Source organism: Argentina silus (assembly GCF_951799395.1).
Source record: "Argentina silus genome assembly, chromosome: 11".
NCBI classification, from domain to species: domain Eukaryota; kingdom Metazoa; phylum Chordata; class Actinopteri; order Argentiniformes; family Argentinidae; genus Argentina; species Argentina silus.
Window position 1 is genome coordinate 21078073 of NC_139665.1, and position 14426 is coordinate 21092498.

The 14426-nt window shown below is 46.7% G+C and overlaps 1 protein-coding gene across 1 annotated transcript in view; it reads right to left on the reverse strand.

Moving 5' to 3' along the window:
* Nucleotides 1-12258: 12258 nt before the first annotated feature.
* Nucleotides 12259-14426, reverse strand: part of LOC310812455 (3-hydroxyisobutyrate dehydrogenase, mitochondrial-like) — a 21203-nt gene continuing 19035 nt past the window's right edge. The window contains exons 7-8 of the mRNA XM_083681028.1: nucleotides 14248-14404; nucleotides 12259-14018 (exon numbers count right to left, since the gene is read on the reverse strand). Of these exons, the coding sequence (XP_083537154.1) occupies nucleotides 13860-14018; nucleotides 14248-14404 (316 nt within the window). The 3' untranslated portion in view covers nucleotides 12259-13859. The remainder of the gene's footprint in view (nucleotides 14019-14247; nucleotides 14405-14426) is intronic.

A 14426-nucleotide genomic window follows, 5' to 3' on the forward strand; every position in this document is an offset into this window, starting at 1 on the left:
TGTCTGCGCCAATCTGTGACGTCACAGTTGTTTAATTACGTAACATCTAATGACATCAGACGCTGACATTGGGCACTTAAAACAAGCCTACTCAACCAAGCTGTTCCTCACAATTATTCACTTCAATGAAGCAGAGGGCGTTGCCTGTTGTCCCAATTGGACATTGCAGGTGTAACAGCCGTCACGCAAACAGTATTGCTTGCTCACACTCCGAGCTCACAGGAGTCTTGAACCGACGTCCTCTGTATCACCAACACACGTGACCGTCACTGAAATACTCGATGTTAAGTTTTAATTAATGTCCTAATGTGTTATTTTAACAATCTAAGCCTGTGCCTTAGATTGTTATTGATTAATTGATTAGTTACCGGATGTAGCCGTTTCAGTCAGTAGGCCTAACCTCTTTGAGACTAGGTTCATACTGCCTATACTGCATACTAACCATACTACATACTATTTAGAGTTTACTGTTTAGTAAAATGTATTCAGTAGGCGACACATTTCAACATGCTACACCTCATTCACACTGAGAAATCGTCATCTGTAGCTCAACCATCAGCAATCCAATCCATTGAGTTATTCACACAACCCAAGATGCTGGGTTGAAATAAGTCAATGTGTGTTCTCCAGTATTTGCCCTGTGCTGGGTTACCAAATTGATCCAAGTTTGTTGTTTTTAGCCCAGCATTCTTAGAGTGTACATTGTTCCCATGTACAGAGGCCTTTGATTACAAAGAAAATACAGTATAATTCTGCCGTCATTGCATAATTTATCATTACAATGTTATGGAGTTGTAGTGGACACTCACATCAACAGTGCATGTCTTGTTGGTGTTTTTCACTTATAGGCACGAATACCCGAATTTTGTAATGTTTATGAAATGTTGTAGTCTCGCTGGAAGTATTGGTTATTTAGTTAATCAGACAAACATGGTAAGGTTGCAGCACTGGTAAGGAATGTTATAAGAATTGTTAGAGCAGCTAATACAACCCAATCTTCTGGGGCATAAGACTAGGCCATTTACACTTAGACTATTTACCGATCTATCTGTGTATCTGTGTATCTGTGTATCTGTCTGTCTGTCTGTCTGTCTGTCTGTCTGTCTGTCTGTCTGTCTGTCTGTCTATGCATGTCAGTCAGTCAATCCAGATGCACAGATGCACATGTACAGAATCTATATCCAGATACACAACTTCTAAAAGCCCTGTTCCCTTATATGTGCTAATGTGGTTTTCCCTGACACTGGGCCAAAGACTATCCATTCTCTCCCATTACCCCGATTCTCCTGCACTCCATCCTCTCCCCTCCGCTTCTGCTGCCGAGGCACGAATCCATATGGAATCTCCACTCTTGGCTGATAATGCTCATAAGGCCCGGTCCTTTATTGGACCTACACTGATAGCTGTAGAAATCAGATGAATCAGAATCGATGCAGGGAGATTTTTCTTTCTGCACCTGAGTAAGAGAGCGCATGGCACTGTTGGAGTGTGTGTGTGTGTGTGTGTGTGTGTGTGTGTGTCTACCAGATGGGGGGGGGGGGTGATTCCTGTCACCTCGTGGTCAAGTAGGCTTAATGGTCAAGTGCCAGTGTATAAACCATGGACCTATGAGCTCAGGCAATCAGGTCTCAAAAGTGTCCTATTCAGCATAATAATTATGTGATAAACTTGTTGTCTTCTTATTGTTCTCTAGCTTACACCACCATAATATCTTTTGTTTGTGGAACACAGCCCATGGAACACATCCAGATCATGCAATATTGTTTAAAATAATTTAATAAGCACTTTGTTTTATGAGGGAGTGTTATTGTTTTACAACCCTTTCGGCAGCCAGTAGCTTTGCAGATCAGTCCAGCTCTCTCCACACCTCATTTTATTTTACGGCACGTTGGCCACTTTACTGCTCGGCAACGGCAGTCGCCGATGGCGACAGGGAAAGTTTTCCCCCTCTTTCCCAGAGAATCATCAAACAGAATCCATAACGGAAAGAGCGCGTAAACAGAACCCTATTCCCACAGTCAGATTGTACATAGCCACACAGCAGAACAGAATGTTGTGTGTACAATGGAACAAAGATTGTACATAAGACTCACCATGCTTATGATTCACCAGTGAGACCAAATCATGTCATATCAAAGGCACATGAAATTGTCCAACATGCTGGTGTGTATTTGTGTAGCTGTGGCTATATGGTGGGCAAGTAAGTGTTGATATCATGTTTATTTGTGCGTTTTCATGAGTGTGTTTTCTGCGTGTGTGTGTGTGTGTGTGTGTGTGTGTGTGTGTGTGTGTGTGATGGAGCACCTCAGTGCCACAGTGATGTATCCTCATTATTTCCCCGTTCCGTGACCGTCACACTCGGCCTACTGCCCCCCTCCTGAGGGACAGGGGTGTCCGGGCTTCCCCCTCTCTCTCTCTGCTCACCCCTCGCCTCCATGCACCCCGGTCATCGCAAACCGCTGAGTCGTCCCAACGAGTCATACTGACCGCTGACTGCTGACCAATGACCACAGTTTTGCAACACCAACGGCCCTAATTGAACATGCTATTGAGGAGCTGGGCACCAGGAGTAACCACTGATAAAGGTAACCACTGATAAACCACTGATGTTGACCCCCCCACCCCCTTTAATGGTTCAGGTTGGGGGGGTTGGTCATCTGAGTTGACATAGGGGCAACTTCTACCTGAAATGTATAAACTGAGGAGTGTTATACATAAGTACATAATGACTTGGACATGAGATACAGGGATTGGATGCCTGAAGTGTTTGTGTGTGTGTGTGTGTGTGTGTGTGTGTGTGTGTGTGTGTGTGTGTTGTTGAGTTGATATTAGGTTACAGTAAGTGTAGGAGGTAAGGTTAAACCGTGGGAAAGGGCCAGGGGGAGATAGTAGCGACCGACAGAGAGGGAATCACTGAGAGGATAAGAGCTTGTGCTTAGTGACTTTAATGGACACTTTGAAAGAACACACACTGTTTGGCTTTGAGCAGACCTCCCCAAACCTATAAACCTATAGAGAATGAGGGGGAGTGGTGGGGGCAGTGTGTGTGTGTGTGTGTGTGTGTGTGTGTGTGTGTGTGTGTGTGTGTGTGTGTGTGTGTGTGTGTGTGTGTGTGTGTGTGTGTGTGTGTGTGTGTGTGTGTGTGTGTGTGTGTGTGTGTGTGTGTGTGTGTGTGGGGAGGGAGGGAGGGAGGGTGGTGGTTAGGGGTAGCAGTGAGGGATCAGTGTGTGTGTGTGTTTGTGGTAGTATCTGAGTAGCATGTTTGTATATGTGCCATGTAAGCATGTCTCACCCAAACATTCAGGACAAAGAGAGAAGGAATTGGCATGAAAGGGAAGGTTGGCTTTGGAGGGCAGACATTGTGACGCAGACACAGAAACCTGTTGCGTCTCCAGGTCGTGACTCATAGACCAGGAACTTAGAGCCAGGGGGAGACATCAGACAAGAGGGGCATGGGGTCAAAGAGGGAAAGGGGGTGGGGGGATTGAGTGTTCCTGTGTTTTAACAGAGGGGGAGAGAGGGAAGAAAGGAGAAAAGAGGACAGGTAAAGAGGCAGAGAGGAGCAGGGAAGGCAGAGGGAGGGGATAGAGAGAAGGGGGTCACAAGAGTAAGGGGGGGGGGGGCAGGAGGGAGAGGGTGGGCAGGGCAGGGTTTATGGTGATGCTCTGTTTGTGATTTCTGTCTGCTGGACAAAAACATGGCCTCTTTAACTCCTCACAGCCTTAATGGAACTTTTATGGGTTTGTCCTGCAATCATGTGACCCTCTCTCTCTCTCATATCACAGGGCAGATCTGAGATGTGCCACTCCTTTTACTCTGTAAACTCTCTTTTCTGTCTTCAGGGTTTATGAGAAAAGATTGAGAGAGTCAGGAAGAGGTTAAGGCAGGGGTTTAGTCACTGGTTGATTGTTATTTTTTGTTTGGTTAGAGGGTTAGTTTAAGGAGGGGCAGGGGTAAGAAGGTAGGTGAAGCAGCCTTGGGACACGATTTGTGATCTTGAGCTGCCCAGAGAAGTGAACAACCCTTCTGTCCACTCTCTCACCCACATACGCCCCCTCTCTCACCCACACAACGCCCCCTCTCTCACCCACACGGCGCCCCCTCTCTCACCCACACAGCGCCCCCTCTCTCACCCACACGGCGCCCCCTCTCTCACCCACACAACGCCCCCTCTCTCACCCACATGGCGCCCCCTCTCTCACCCACACGGCGCCCCCTCTCTCACCCACATGGCGCCCCCTCTCTCACCCACATGGCGCCCCCTCTCTCACCCATACAACACCCCCTCTCTTGGTCTGAGGGCTGAGGGCCAGCGAGAGTGGGAGAGGAGTCTGGAGGGGAGAAAGGAAGCCTCAGGAAGGGGAGGGTGAGGGTGAGGGTGAGGGGTGGAGGGGGGGGGTGGGGTTGGATTGATGGACCTTGGCGTGGTTAGGCGGGCCAGGACAGGAGCATCATAAAAAAGAGTGAAGGATGAGAAGCAGGGGCCAGACGCAACTTTTAATGCCTCACCATGACTCACACTGACTGTCCATAATGAGTTTTATTCACTTCCATCATTTGAGTGTCGATGACGATCATGAGGCCAGGCAAGCCGAGTGATTGACGGGAGTGAGTGTCTGAGGGGGAAAGGGGGGGGATACACTGTGACCACAGGGCGAACCATAGGTGACCGTATCATACACAATGACCCAAGAACGACCACATCGCAGTGACCTGAAGATGACCAGAGGGTTCACTGCTAAGTGAAAGTAAAGATGATTACTTGACAGAAACACATACGCTACGCTGATGATGACTTTGAGGATAGACTAAATATCAAAGTGGACTAGATGGAGAAACACACACACACGCACACACACGCACACACACACACACACACACACACACACACACACACACACACACACACACACCTTTTACACAAGCAATCCTTGAAACGTTGCCCTCCTCTCCTCATCCCCTTTCTCTACTTCTACCTCTTCCACCTTTTCTTCAATCTCGTATGCTGTGATTTTCTCTTCCTCTTTCCATACCCAACCGCAGACTGATCATAAACAAGGGAGACGGTGATAATCCAAAATACAAAGATCAATATCTTCTCTCCTCCTCATCCTTTTACATCTCTTCACACACTCTCTCTCTCTCTCTCTGTGGTTCTCTCTCTTCTCCTCTCCTCCCCACACCCAAGCAGGACCTCCTTACAGGCTGGCCAAAGACAGGCAGTTTAGAGATAATAATCAATATTGATCTGGTGAGAGAGTGAAAGGGAGGGAAAAGAACGAGGGAATAAGGAGGGAGGGAGTGTATAACTGGCCCTTACTCTGTCTGGTCGCCGACACGATCAATGAGCTTTAGAGGATAGAGGATGGATAGATCCTCCTGTAGCATTACAGCCAGTGACACTTAAAGAGATTACACCTCAGGGGCTCCAGAGCCTTGGCCCACACACTCTCCATCTCTCTCTCTCTAGCTGTCTCTATTTCTGCCTTCGCTATCCTCTCTTTCTCTCTCTCTCTCTCTCTCTCTCTCTCTCTATTTTCATCTGTCATTATTACATGTGCATGTGTGTTAATGTGTGTGTGTGTGTGTGTGTGTGTGTGTGTGTGAGTGAGGGTGGGGACAGGGATGGGATGGTGGTGAGGTGCACATGTAACGTTGGTCTTATTTTTCACACACCCCATAGTATTGATGTACAGGCCAGTTACATTAGGAAGGCATGACATTCACACACCTCTTCCCTCTTTACAGGGCAGTTACAACCAAGGTCAATTAGACACACAGACACACACACACACACACACACACACACACACACACGTGGGAGAAGCCATTGGTGGTGGTCCGGTCCTTCGTAAGAACCATGGAACAGCCAGGGCCCCCTGTAAGGCGGCTGTTGGGAATAGCCAGGAAGCGCTGTGTGTCCCTGAGCTGACGAAGAGGCGCAGCTCCAATCACTCATGTTTACCCCTGACAGCAGCAACTCCTTTTCTATTCTAATACAGCCTGTCCTCTCTATATTTACCTGCTTACCACACCCCAGTGCTCTGGGGCCACTGTGTCCTGTGTGTGTGTGTGTGAGTGAGAGAGATCATAATGGTGACTAAGCACCTCGTTACGTAGAGGATATGTAGATTCAGCCATGTAGATGTAGAGGAATTGTGTGTGTGTGTGTGTGTGTGTGTGTGTGTGTGTGTGTGTGTGTGTGTGTGTGTTGGTTGTGTATGAATGAGTGTGTGCATGTAGATACATTTCTCCAAGGTATATATATACGTGTGTGTTTGTGTGTGTGTGTGTGTGTGTGTGTGTGTGTGTGTGCGCGCATGGAGAGAGAGAGATGAAGATTCAGCTCTGTGGATGTGAGCTCCGGATTAGCGATGACAGCAGAGGCCACGGTATCCCATCATTCCATGTCCAAAGAGCGGCCCATTCCGCCCGTGACACGGCACCCTGGGGGGAGGGAAAGTTCCGCCCCGTCAGGGGGTATTACGGGGTGATGGATGTGTCGCAGAGGGACGGAGGAAACACCCCTCATATTCTCTGTCTCATCCACCCTCTCACACATCCAGTCAGATACACACAGTGGACACACTCACAAGGCATCAAGACAAACATAGAAGTACAATACGATTCTGCCCACACAGTGAAGTGGTAGTCACCTGACATTTCTGATTCAAGGCAGCTATCGATTACGATCACATAGAGCCAAATAACCAAATCATACAGCTTATTTTAGAATGGCGTGATCCTTCCGCTTGCGAGCCAACTCTTCTTCCTGGCGTTCCCAACCAATCAGATGGGTTTCAGAGCTATGTGTCACAGTCAGCAGTCCCTTCCTTTTCCACGCCCTCCCAAAAGGGACTGCTACAATCTCCTTTAGTCCCTGAGGATGGTTTTATCATTCCTGCTTAGTACAGCACTGATAGTGGGACACACACACACACACACACACACACACACACAAACACACACACACACACACACACACACACACAGACACACACATACATACATACACACACACACAGGCATTTGGGATTCTCCAAGCACCCTTTGAGCAATCATCTCTTCGAGTTTCTCTTTCACACACACACACACACACACACACACACACACACACACACACACATACACACACACACACACACACACACACACACACACAGCTATGCCGCTGCTCTGCACCTCTCCACTCTAAACGAACCAATTATGGGTGTTTATGTAGCTCTAATGTGTCTGAGCGTCAAGAGAGAAACATCGCACTGCTCACAGGCTAATCAATGAGACCTCTGCAAGCTAAATGATCTCTCTCTTCCTCTTTTACTCTCTCTCCTCTTTCATACCCTCTCTCTATCACTCTCCCTCTTTCTACACTATCTCTCTCACTCTCTCCCCTAACCCCTCTCTCTCCCCTTCCCTTCCTCTGTCTCTCTTTAACTCTCTCTCTCTGTTCAATTAACAAAGACAAGGATGAGGCATTAGGTCAATTGACCATGAAGAAAGCTTTAAACGCGGCAGAGAAAAGGCAATTGAGAGAGTTGTTATATTCCTGGGGCTGATGAAGTCTTATTAGCGGCAGTAGCTGGAGTTCTACATTACTAGATGACTCATTACGAATTAGTTATGGATACAGCTACATTTTGTATTGGACCAGACTAGACAAAATAGCCTCATCATGATGTGTGTGTCTAATCCAACTCTGATACCTTGCCCGACTGATTTTCAGACCGGTTTCGACCCCAAGTCTTGACGCTCTACACAACAGGCCCTAGTACAGTTTTAGAGGTTGCTGCAAATAACCACAGATCTAGGATGAGCTTGCCCTATACCCAATCCTAACCTTAATCATCAGTGGGATGAAGTCATTTCTGATCTTGTCAGTGGTTAAGAGCATCTTCTACCTGCTCTGTGTGGCTGTGGAGAAGACAGATGGGCCTCCCTGGGAGTGATGCCCCCTGGGTATTTAGGGCCCACCACTGCAGGGTCCGGTGGGGCCGCCAGACATCAGCCCCTTACCGGTACCGGTGATTATTTACCAATACGGACCATAGTTGGGTCTCCGTCGCCGTGGGAACCAGGGTGTGATGGATTTTGACGGGCCTGATGATCACTCTTCCAATGAGAGTAATTAATATAATGAAGAGCTACTGAGCATGTGCAAGAGAGGGTGATGAATCGAGTCCACTGGTAATCGTTACTCATCGTTGACAGAGAGAGAGAGATAGAGAGAGAGAGAGAGATTGGAAGAGAAGAAGAAAGGGGAAGACCAATAACAACATAGGCTGACAAGGATAAGGAGAGGGGGAACATAAGAGAAAGAGAAAGGGAGTGAGAGGGAGAAAGGGCACATAAAGAGCACACATCAATGTACATGTATATGGGATGGTGGAGAAAGAGAGGTGGAGAGTGAGAGAGGTATGGAAAGAGAGAGCAACATCATAGGGCTTGAGAGAGCGATGAGAGAGAAAGAGAGAGAGAAAGGGTGAGAAAGAGGGGAAGACGAGAGGGCAAGAGAAAAATAAATATAGAAGGTGAAAAGAGAAAGATGCTGAGAGAGAGAGAGATAGAAGAAAGGTAGATAATGAGGTTGAAAAAAAAAAACAGAAAGGTAGAATGGGTGGCAGAGAGGGAGAGACCGTGGGAGGGGAGGGGAGGGGGGACTCGCACTGTTTAATGATAGGTAGCTGGAGACAGGTATATATGAGGTCTGACCCAACAGTTGTTTACTAATGTTGTTGAGTTGTGACCTCATAACCGAGTACCGGGGTCGATGCTTCATAACAGCTCAATACATCCTCATAAATATCATAATGAGGATTCCATAAACATAATTAGGTGGTATTAGGCGCTTTCCTGTCACTGGTGAAATGTTGTGTGCTTCCCTGTCAGTGTTAGAGTGCTCTTCATTAATGAACCTAAGCAATGTCAATGACTGAGTATGGGAGAGCAGGTAAACTAGGCAGAAGACTTATGCGGTTGCTGTGTGATTTGTGTGTGTGCGTTTGTTTGATGCTACACGTGTTCGATGCCATTCCTCATTTCATTCCATACATTGCAATGAGCCCGTCCTCCACAGAGAGAGAGAGAGAGAGAGAGAGAGAGAGAGAGAGAGAGAGAGAGAGAGAGAGATACATACATACTCTTGTTATGCACCACAGAGTGAGCCATTATACCCACAGTAACCTGCTAATACACGGCCACTAATTTACCCGCGGGCCACTTTAAAGGACTCTGGGATTTGCCATCATAGCAAAAACGAGCAGGGAGACAGACTCAAGAGTGTGTGGTGACAGAAGCCATGCTCCAAACGTTTTGTTGTGCAGCTGGGAGCGTCTCCGGCACAATTGAAATATCTTTGGTTCTTATCCAGGCTAGGCTCATTTAGGCTAGTTTTCGGAAAAATGGAACCAAAAAAAGAAGAAACAAAGGGCCATAGAAAGAAAGGAAGTGAATGTGACCGGCAGTGAAACGAGTAGACACTCTTGTTTGCTCTTGTTCACTGCAATATATTTGATCCTTGAGATCCTCCCTTTAACACACGTTTGATATGAATCACAGGCCACTTCAAGCAGCCTGGCGCTCCCCCTCACCGTGACCCTGCCACTTTCTCTTCTTTAAAGAGGGAGTCATTAAACCTTTGAGAGGATTGGCCGATGGTTATTAACGGGGAAATAATGAACGCTGTTGTCCCAGGTATTTATCACAGCAGCAATTACCAGGGTTGTTCCCTTTTGGTCTTTAATAGAGAGAGGTGAGTGGTTAAGGGGGTCATTAGCGCACTCCAAGCCCTGGATGCCGCAGAGGTGCAAGCGCACGCGAGACAGTCAAACCCTGTCTCCAGAGATAAGTCAAAACATAGACCTCTTACCACCAAATGTGTTTGGATTCATTTACCAAACAATAACCAAAAATGGTTACAGTATGTGTACACTGTGACACTGGAGGGCGAGGGTGGAGGATCATCTATCTGGCTCCTTCAGATCTAGAAGAACAGGAATCAAAGGGATTAAACGCTTGGATGGGTTGTTTTCGGAGTCGGACCAGACAAGCCAATACAGACTACAAGGCTCCCTGTTCAGACAACAACACCCAAACCCTGCAGGAGTGGTGTGTAGCCTCGGCCTGCTGTGTCGCCACACTGGGTGACTTGTTGAGGGTGAGGCCCACAGACTGGCCGGCCCGTCGCATCCCCTACAGACGTCAGTGCGGCCCGGTCTCACCGCGGCTCCTTTACAGGCTCCTTTCATGTCGCCTTAATGAGGAAACCGCCGGCTCAGCAGCCTCCTCATAAACACAGCCGAATTAAACAACCCAAATATGAATCAGATAGGCTACGGCAAGGAGCCGACTGGATGGCTCTACTGTTCTTTTGCTAGACCTCAGACAAGACTAGTGTCCTACTGCCAAGATGGTGTCAGGTGCTGTCTGGAAGGTTTGGTGACCCTGATATCAAAGCCCAAGGCAGGGCTACAGCAGGAAGGCAGGGAACAGAATGGACTGGTGGTCTGACTGCTCTTCTGCTAGACATAATAGTGTTTGAGGCCATACTGGACAAAACCTCAAGTCTCAGATTAACATGGTTCTTTCAAATCTGACTGGATGCTGATATTCATTGATATTTGCTGATAAGCAAAATTATTGTCTTATTGTTAACCATCACTGAGGGGAAAAACCTGATCATTCCCATTACGTTTTGCTAGCACAGTCATACTGTAGCCTACGCAACTTAATCACTTCTACCTCTCAGTCTGTTATGGCAAGCCACAGTCTGTTACAGCTCTGACTGGTACTTAAACAACACCAGCTCAATAAAATACAATGAAAAAACCCAACCCCCGAAAAATAAATAAAACAAAACCACGTTTCTTCTCCTCCCATTTCATTGTAATGATGGAAATAAGGGCATCATTCTGAGATTAGTGCTTCTATTTCTCTCTCGCTGACGTTGGGCGTTATATGAGGCTCTGCTGAAGAGCTTGAGAAGAACAATGGAACAACAGTCGACCACAAGGCTGGCACGCTCCTGGCTGGCTCAGTTGTTCACACTGGCCTCAGAGCCACAGGGCAATAGGGTGCACAGACAGGGCAGACACCCACACAGATCTAACTCTAACACTACAGTAACCCATGGACCATCAGACCCTATCCCTGAGCTAACATTAACCTTACCTCACTGAGAGTTTGGAAAGCCTGCAGAAAATCCATTGCAGAAAGTAGCTACAAAGGGGTGGAAACCTGTTTGAAATGAGTGACGCCTTGTGACATGTCAAACCAATCAAATACCTTGCTTAGGCGGCACCTCCAAAAAAAATTATAAAATCTTTCCTTCAGGTTTTCTTCCATTTTCTTCAATGTTGCAAGCTAGTATAGGCAACAATTCTATGGAGGGTTCTTGGAATCACTCCATTGAATTGCTCCGTCGAATTCCCATCGCTCCGTCCATTTCAATCCGAGCCTGACAGGCTAATCACAGATTCTCCAGACCTCCAAAGGAAGCGGGAGAACAATGTGATTTGGAGGTATGGCTACGTGAGACTAACATTAGCCTAACCTAGGTGTGCAGGGAGGTCAGAGGGCAACATAGTCACCCCCATGTGTATGGACAGATAGTGATTCAAAGAGGCAGCCACCAGAGACAGAAAGGCAAAAATCTGTGAGTCCACTCCCCTAGAACACCCCTGGCAGTAAGAACATGTTTTATTTACATGAAAACCAAGTGTCGGGTAGGACACTCCATTTTAGAAAGCGTTTTTTTCTGGACCAAAACAGCGGCAATAAATGAAACATTTATTTCAAGGGATCTCATTCCCTGATTTTTACCAATTAAACAGTCATTACAACCATTAGAAAGCTTTTAGAAAGCTTTAATGTCACATACTGGACCTTCAGGGGTATTTTCTTACATGATAGATATGCCTATTTGAACATTTACATTTACATTACATTTATGGCATTTAGCAGACGCCTTTATCCAAAGCGACTTACAATAATACATTTGTTTAAGTAAGTGAATCATCTATCCAACAGTCATCATAAGACAAAGTAATCAATGTTCACACCATAGGCAGTCATAATGCCAGTAGGCTATTTTTTTTAAAATTATATTTAATTTAATTTAGAAATAACTACTAAATTGATAGCGGTTTTATTTATAAATGGCGAAATAAAAATGTATGAACAAACCCTGAAAACCCCCCAATTTAGAGCCCAAAAAAATACAAACCAAATCCAAAAATATTTTTTTATTAAATGTTAGTGGACAGAAGCATATAGCAGGAATAATGAGTCAAGAGTCATGTTTAAATTGAGAGAAAGTCCTCTTTTATTTCAGACAGTAGTGTGATCGAGGATGTTTACAGAACAGAGAAAGAGAGAGACAGATGCTCCAGATGTACCAGTTTACAGCAAGAAAAATAACAAACCATGACAATGACTCTGATTCTCCTTAATACAGCAAACAAAAAGAAATATACATTATGTACATGCACACAGGGCAAGATAGGGCCTACCCTCAGTGGCGATTTACAGACATGCTGCATGGGCTGAGAGAGAGGGAGAGAGAGGGAGGGGGTGGGGCAGCCAGAGAGATGATGCCAGAGAGAGGGACTGAGAAAGAGAGGGATAGAACATGGAAGGGTGACCGCGTGCGAAAAAGAAGCTAAAGAGCACAAAGAAGGAGAGGTAAAAACAGAATGTTCATCGGATAATGAAACAACAGGTTTGCTAACCAGATGCTGAGCCAACAGTAGAGAGGTATGTTTTACAGATGCTGGAACTACACTAAGGAGGTATATCAAACGACTCACCGGCCCTGCTCAACACCGATTGGTCTGAGTGCATAGTGACCAGGGAGCTGCAGCCAATCACATCTCACAGTGCTAACAGCATTGAATTGTTCTGTCCAATGAGAAATGAGCATGGTCGATGTGCCAAAAACCAGAACACAAACACTGTACTGTGCTCTTGAGTTTACAACTTGTGAAAGAATGCAGGAACTAACCAGTGCGTGAACAAAGGGCTAAATGGATGGACATAGAAACACAATGAAAGGAGGTCAACCTCAATCACTACTTCCACCCCTACTCCCCCCCCCAAAAAAAAGACGAGTGACAAAACACGTAAACTTCTCAGCCCACAGAATGGGTCGTAATGGTAATCACGAGAGAGTGAGAAGAGTCTTTAGGCTGAGAGAGGGCAATGGTAAACCCCTCTCAAAACATCTTCAGCTCTGCAGTGTCTTCATAGTAATCTTCATCACTTTCGTTGTCTTCTTATCTTCTTTGTCTTCATCATCATCCTCCTATCAGGCTACTTTTGAACTGCGGGACATCACAGCCTTTCAAACAAACCAATCGGCGTTCAACAAAACTAACCGAGCGATAGAGGAGTGCTGCTTTTCAGTTTTCTGTTTGTGTTTTTTTTTTGTTTACTTTCATCTGACATAGAGGCAGGATCAGTCGCACGCGGGTAACAGACAAACTCCCGGGAAAAAAAACAAAACAAACCAAAACAAACCAACAATGCACATTATCTCATCTGTCAATCAAACCATGAACCGACATCCCCTCTACACATTGTGTTGGACCCTATGTGCCCCGATGCCCCTTCCTCCCCTCCGGCCAGGGTGAGACGGAGGAGCGGAGTAGGATGAAGTTGCCCCTACACATTGATCTCAGGTCAGTTTTGTGTTTCCCTCCCCTAATGGTTAAGGTAAGGATTGGAGGTATGATGCAGTGGGGACTAAATGCATATTGGGTAATCTGATCCTAGATCTGTGCCTAAGTGCAAACTCCAATTCTACCCACAGAGGGACAGGGGTACAGAGGTGTGGTTGTAGGGGGGGAGGGGTGTTATAGCACCCCTTACTGGCCCTCCTCCTCACGTAGGAACTGGAACACCGATGAGAAGTCCTTGTTGGCGTAACCCCGAGCACACATGACACGGTAGATCTGGTGAGCCAGGGAGCCAAGAGGGACGGGGGTCTTAGTGTTGGTTGCAGTGTGCTGAGCCAGGCCCAGGTCCTGAGAGAGAAGGGGCATATTAGATGGGTGTCCGGAGACAGACAGACAGACAGACAGACAGACACACACACACAGACACACACACACACAGACACAGACACACACAGAGAATGAGACAAATAATGAAATACAAGTGTGTGTATGAGTGAGTGAGTGAGTGAGTCAACAGTGGGGAGGGTGGAGTGGGGATGGAAAAGTGACACAAACACAGCCCAGGTTGGGTGCAGACCTTGGCCATGAGGGTGGTCCCGAAGCCTCCTTGGTAGTTATTGGCAGAGGGCACCCCATCCATGACCCCGGGTACTGGGTTATATGAGTCACTGGACCAACAGCGACCTGACGACATGTTCAGGATCTGAGACAGGAGCTTAGGGTCCAAACCCAGTCTGTCACAGAGAGGAGAGAGGA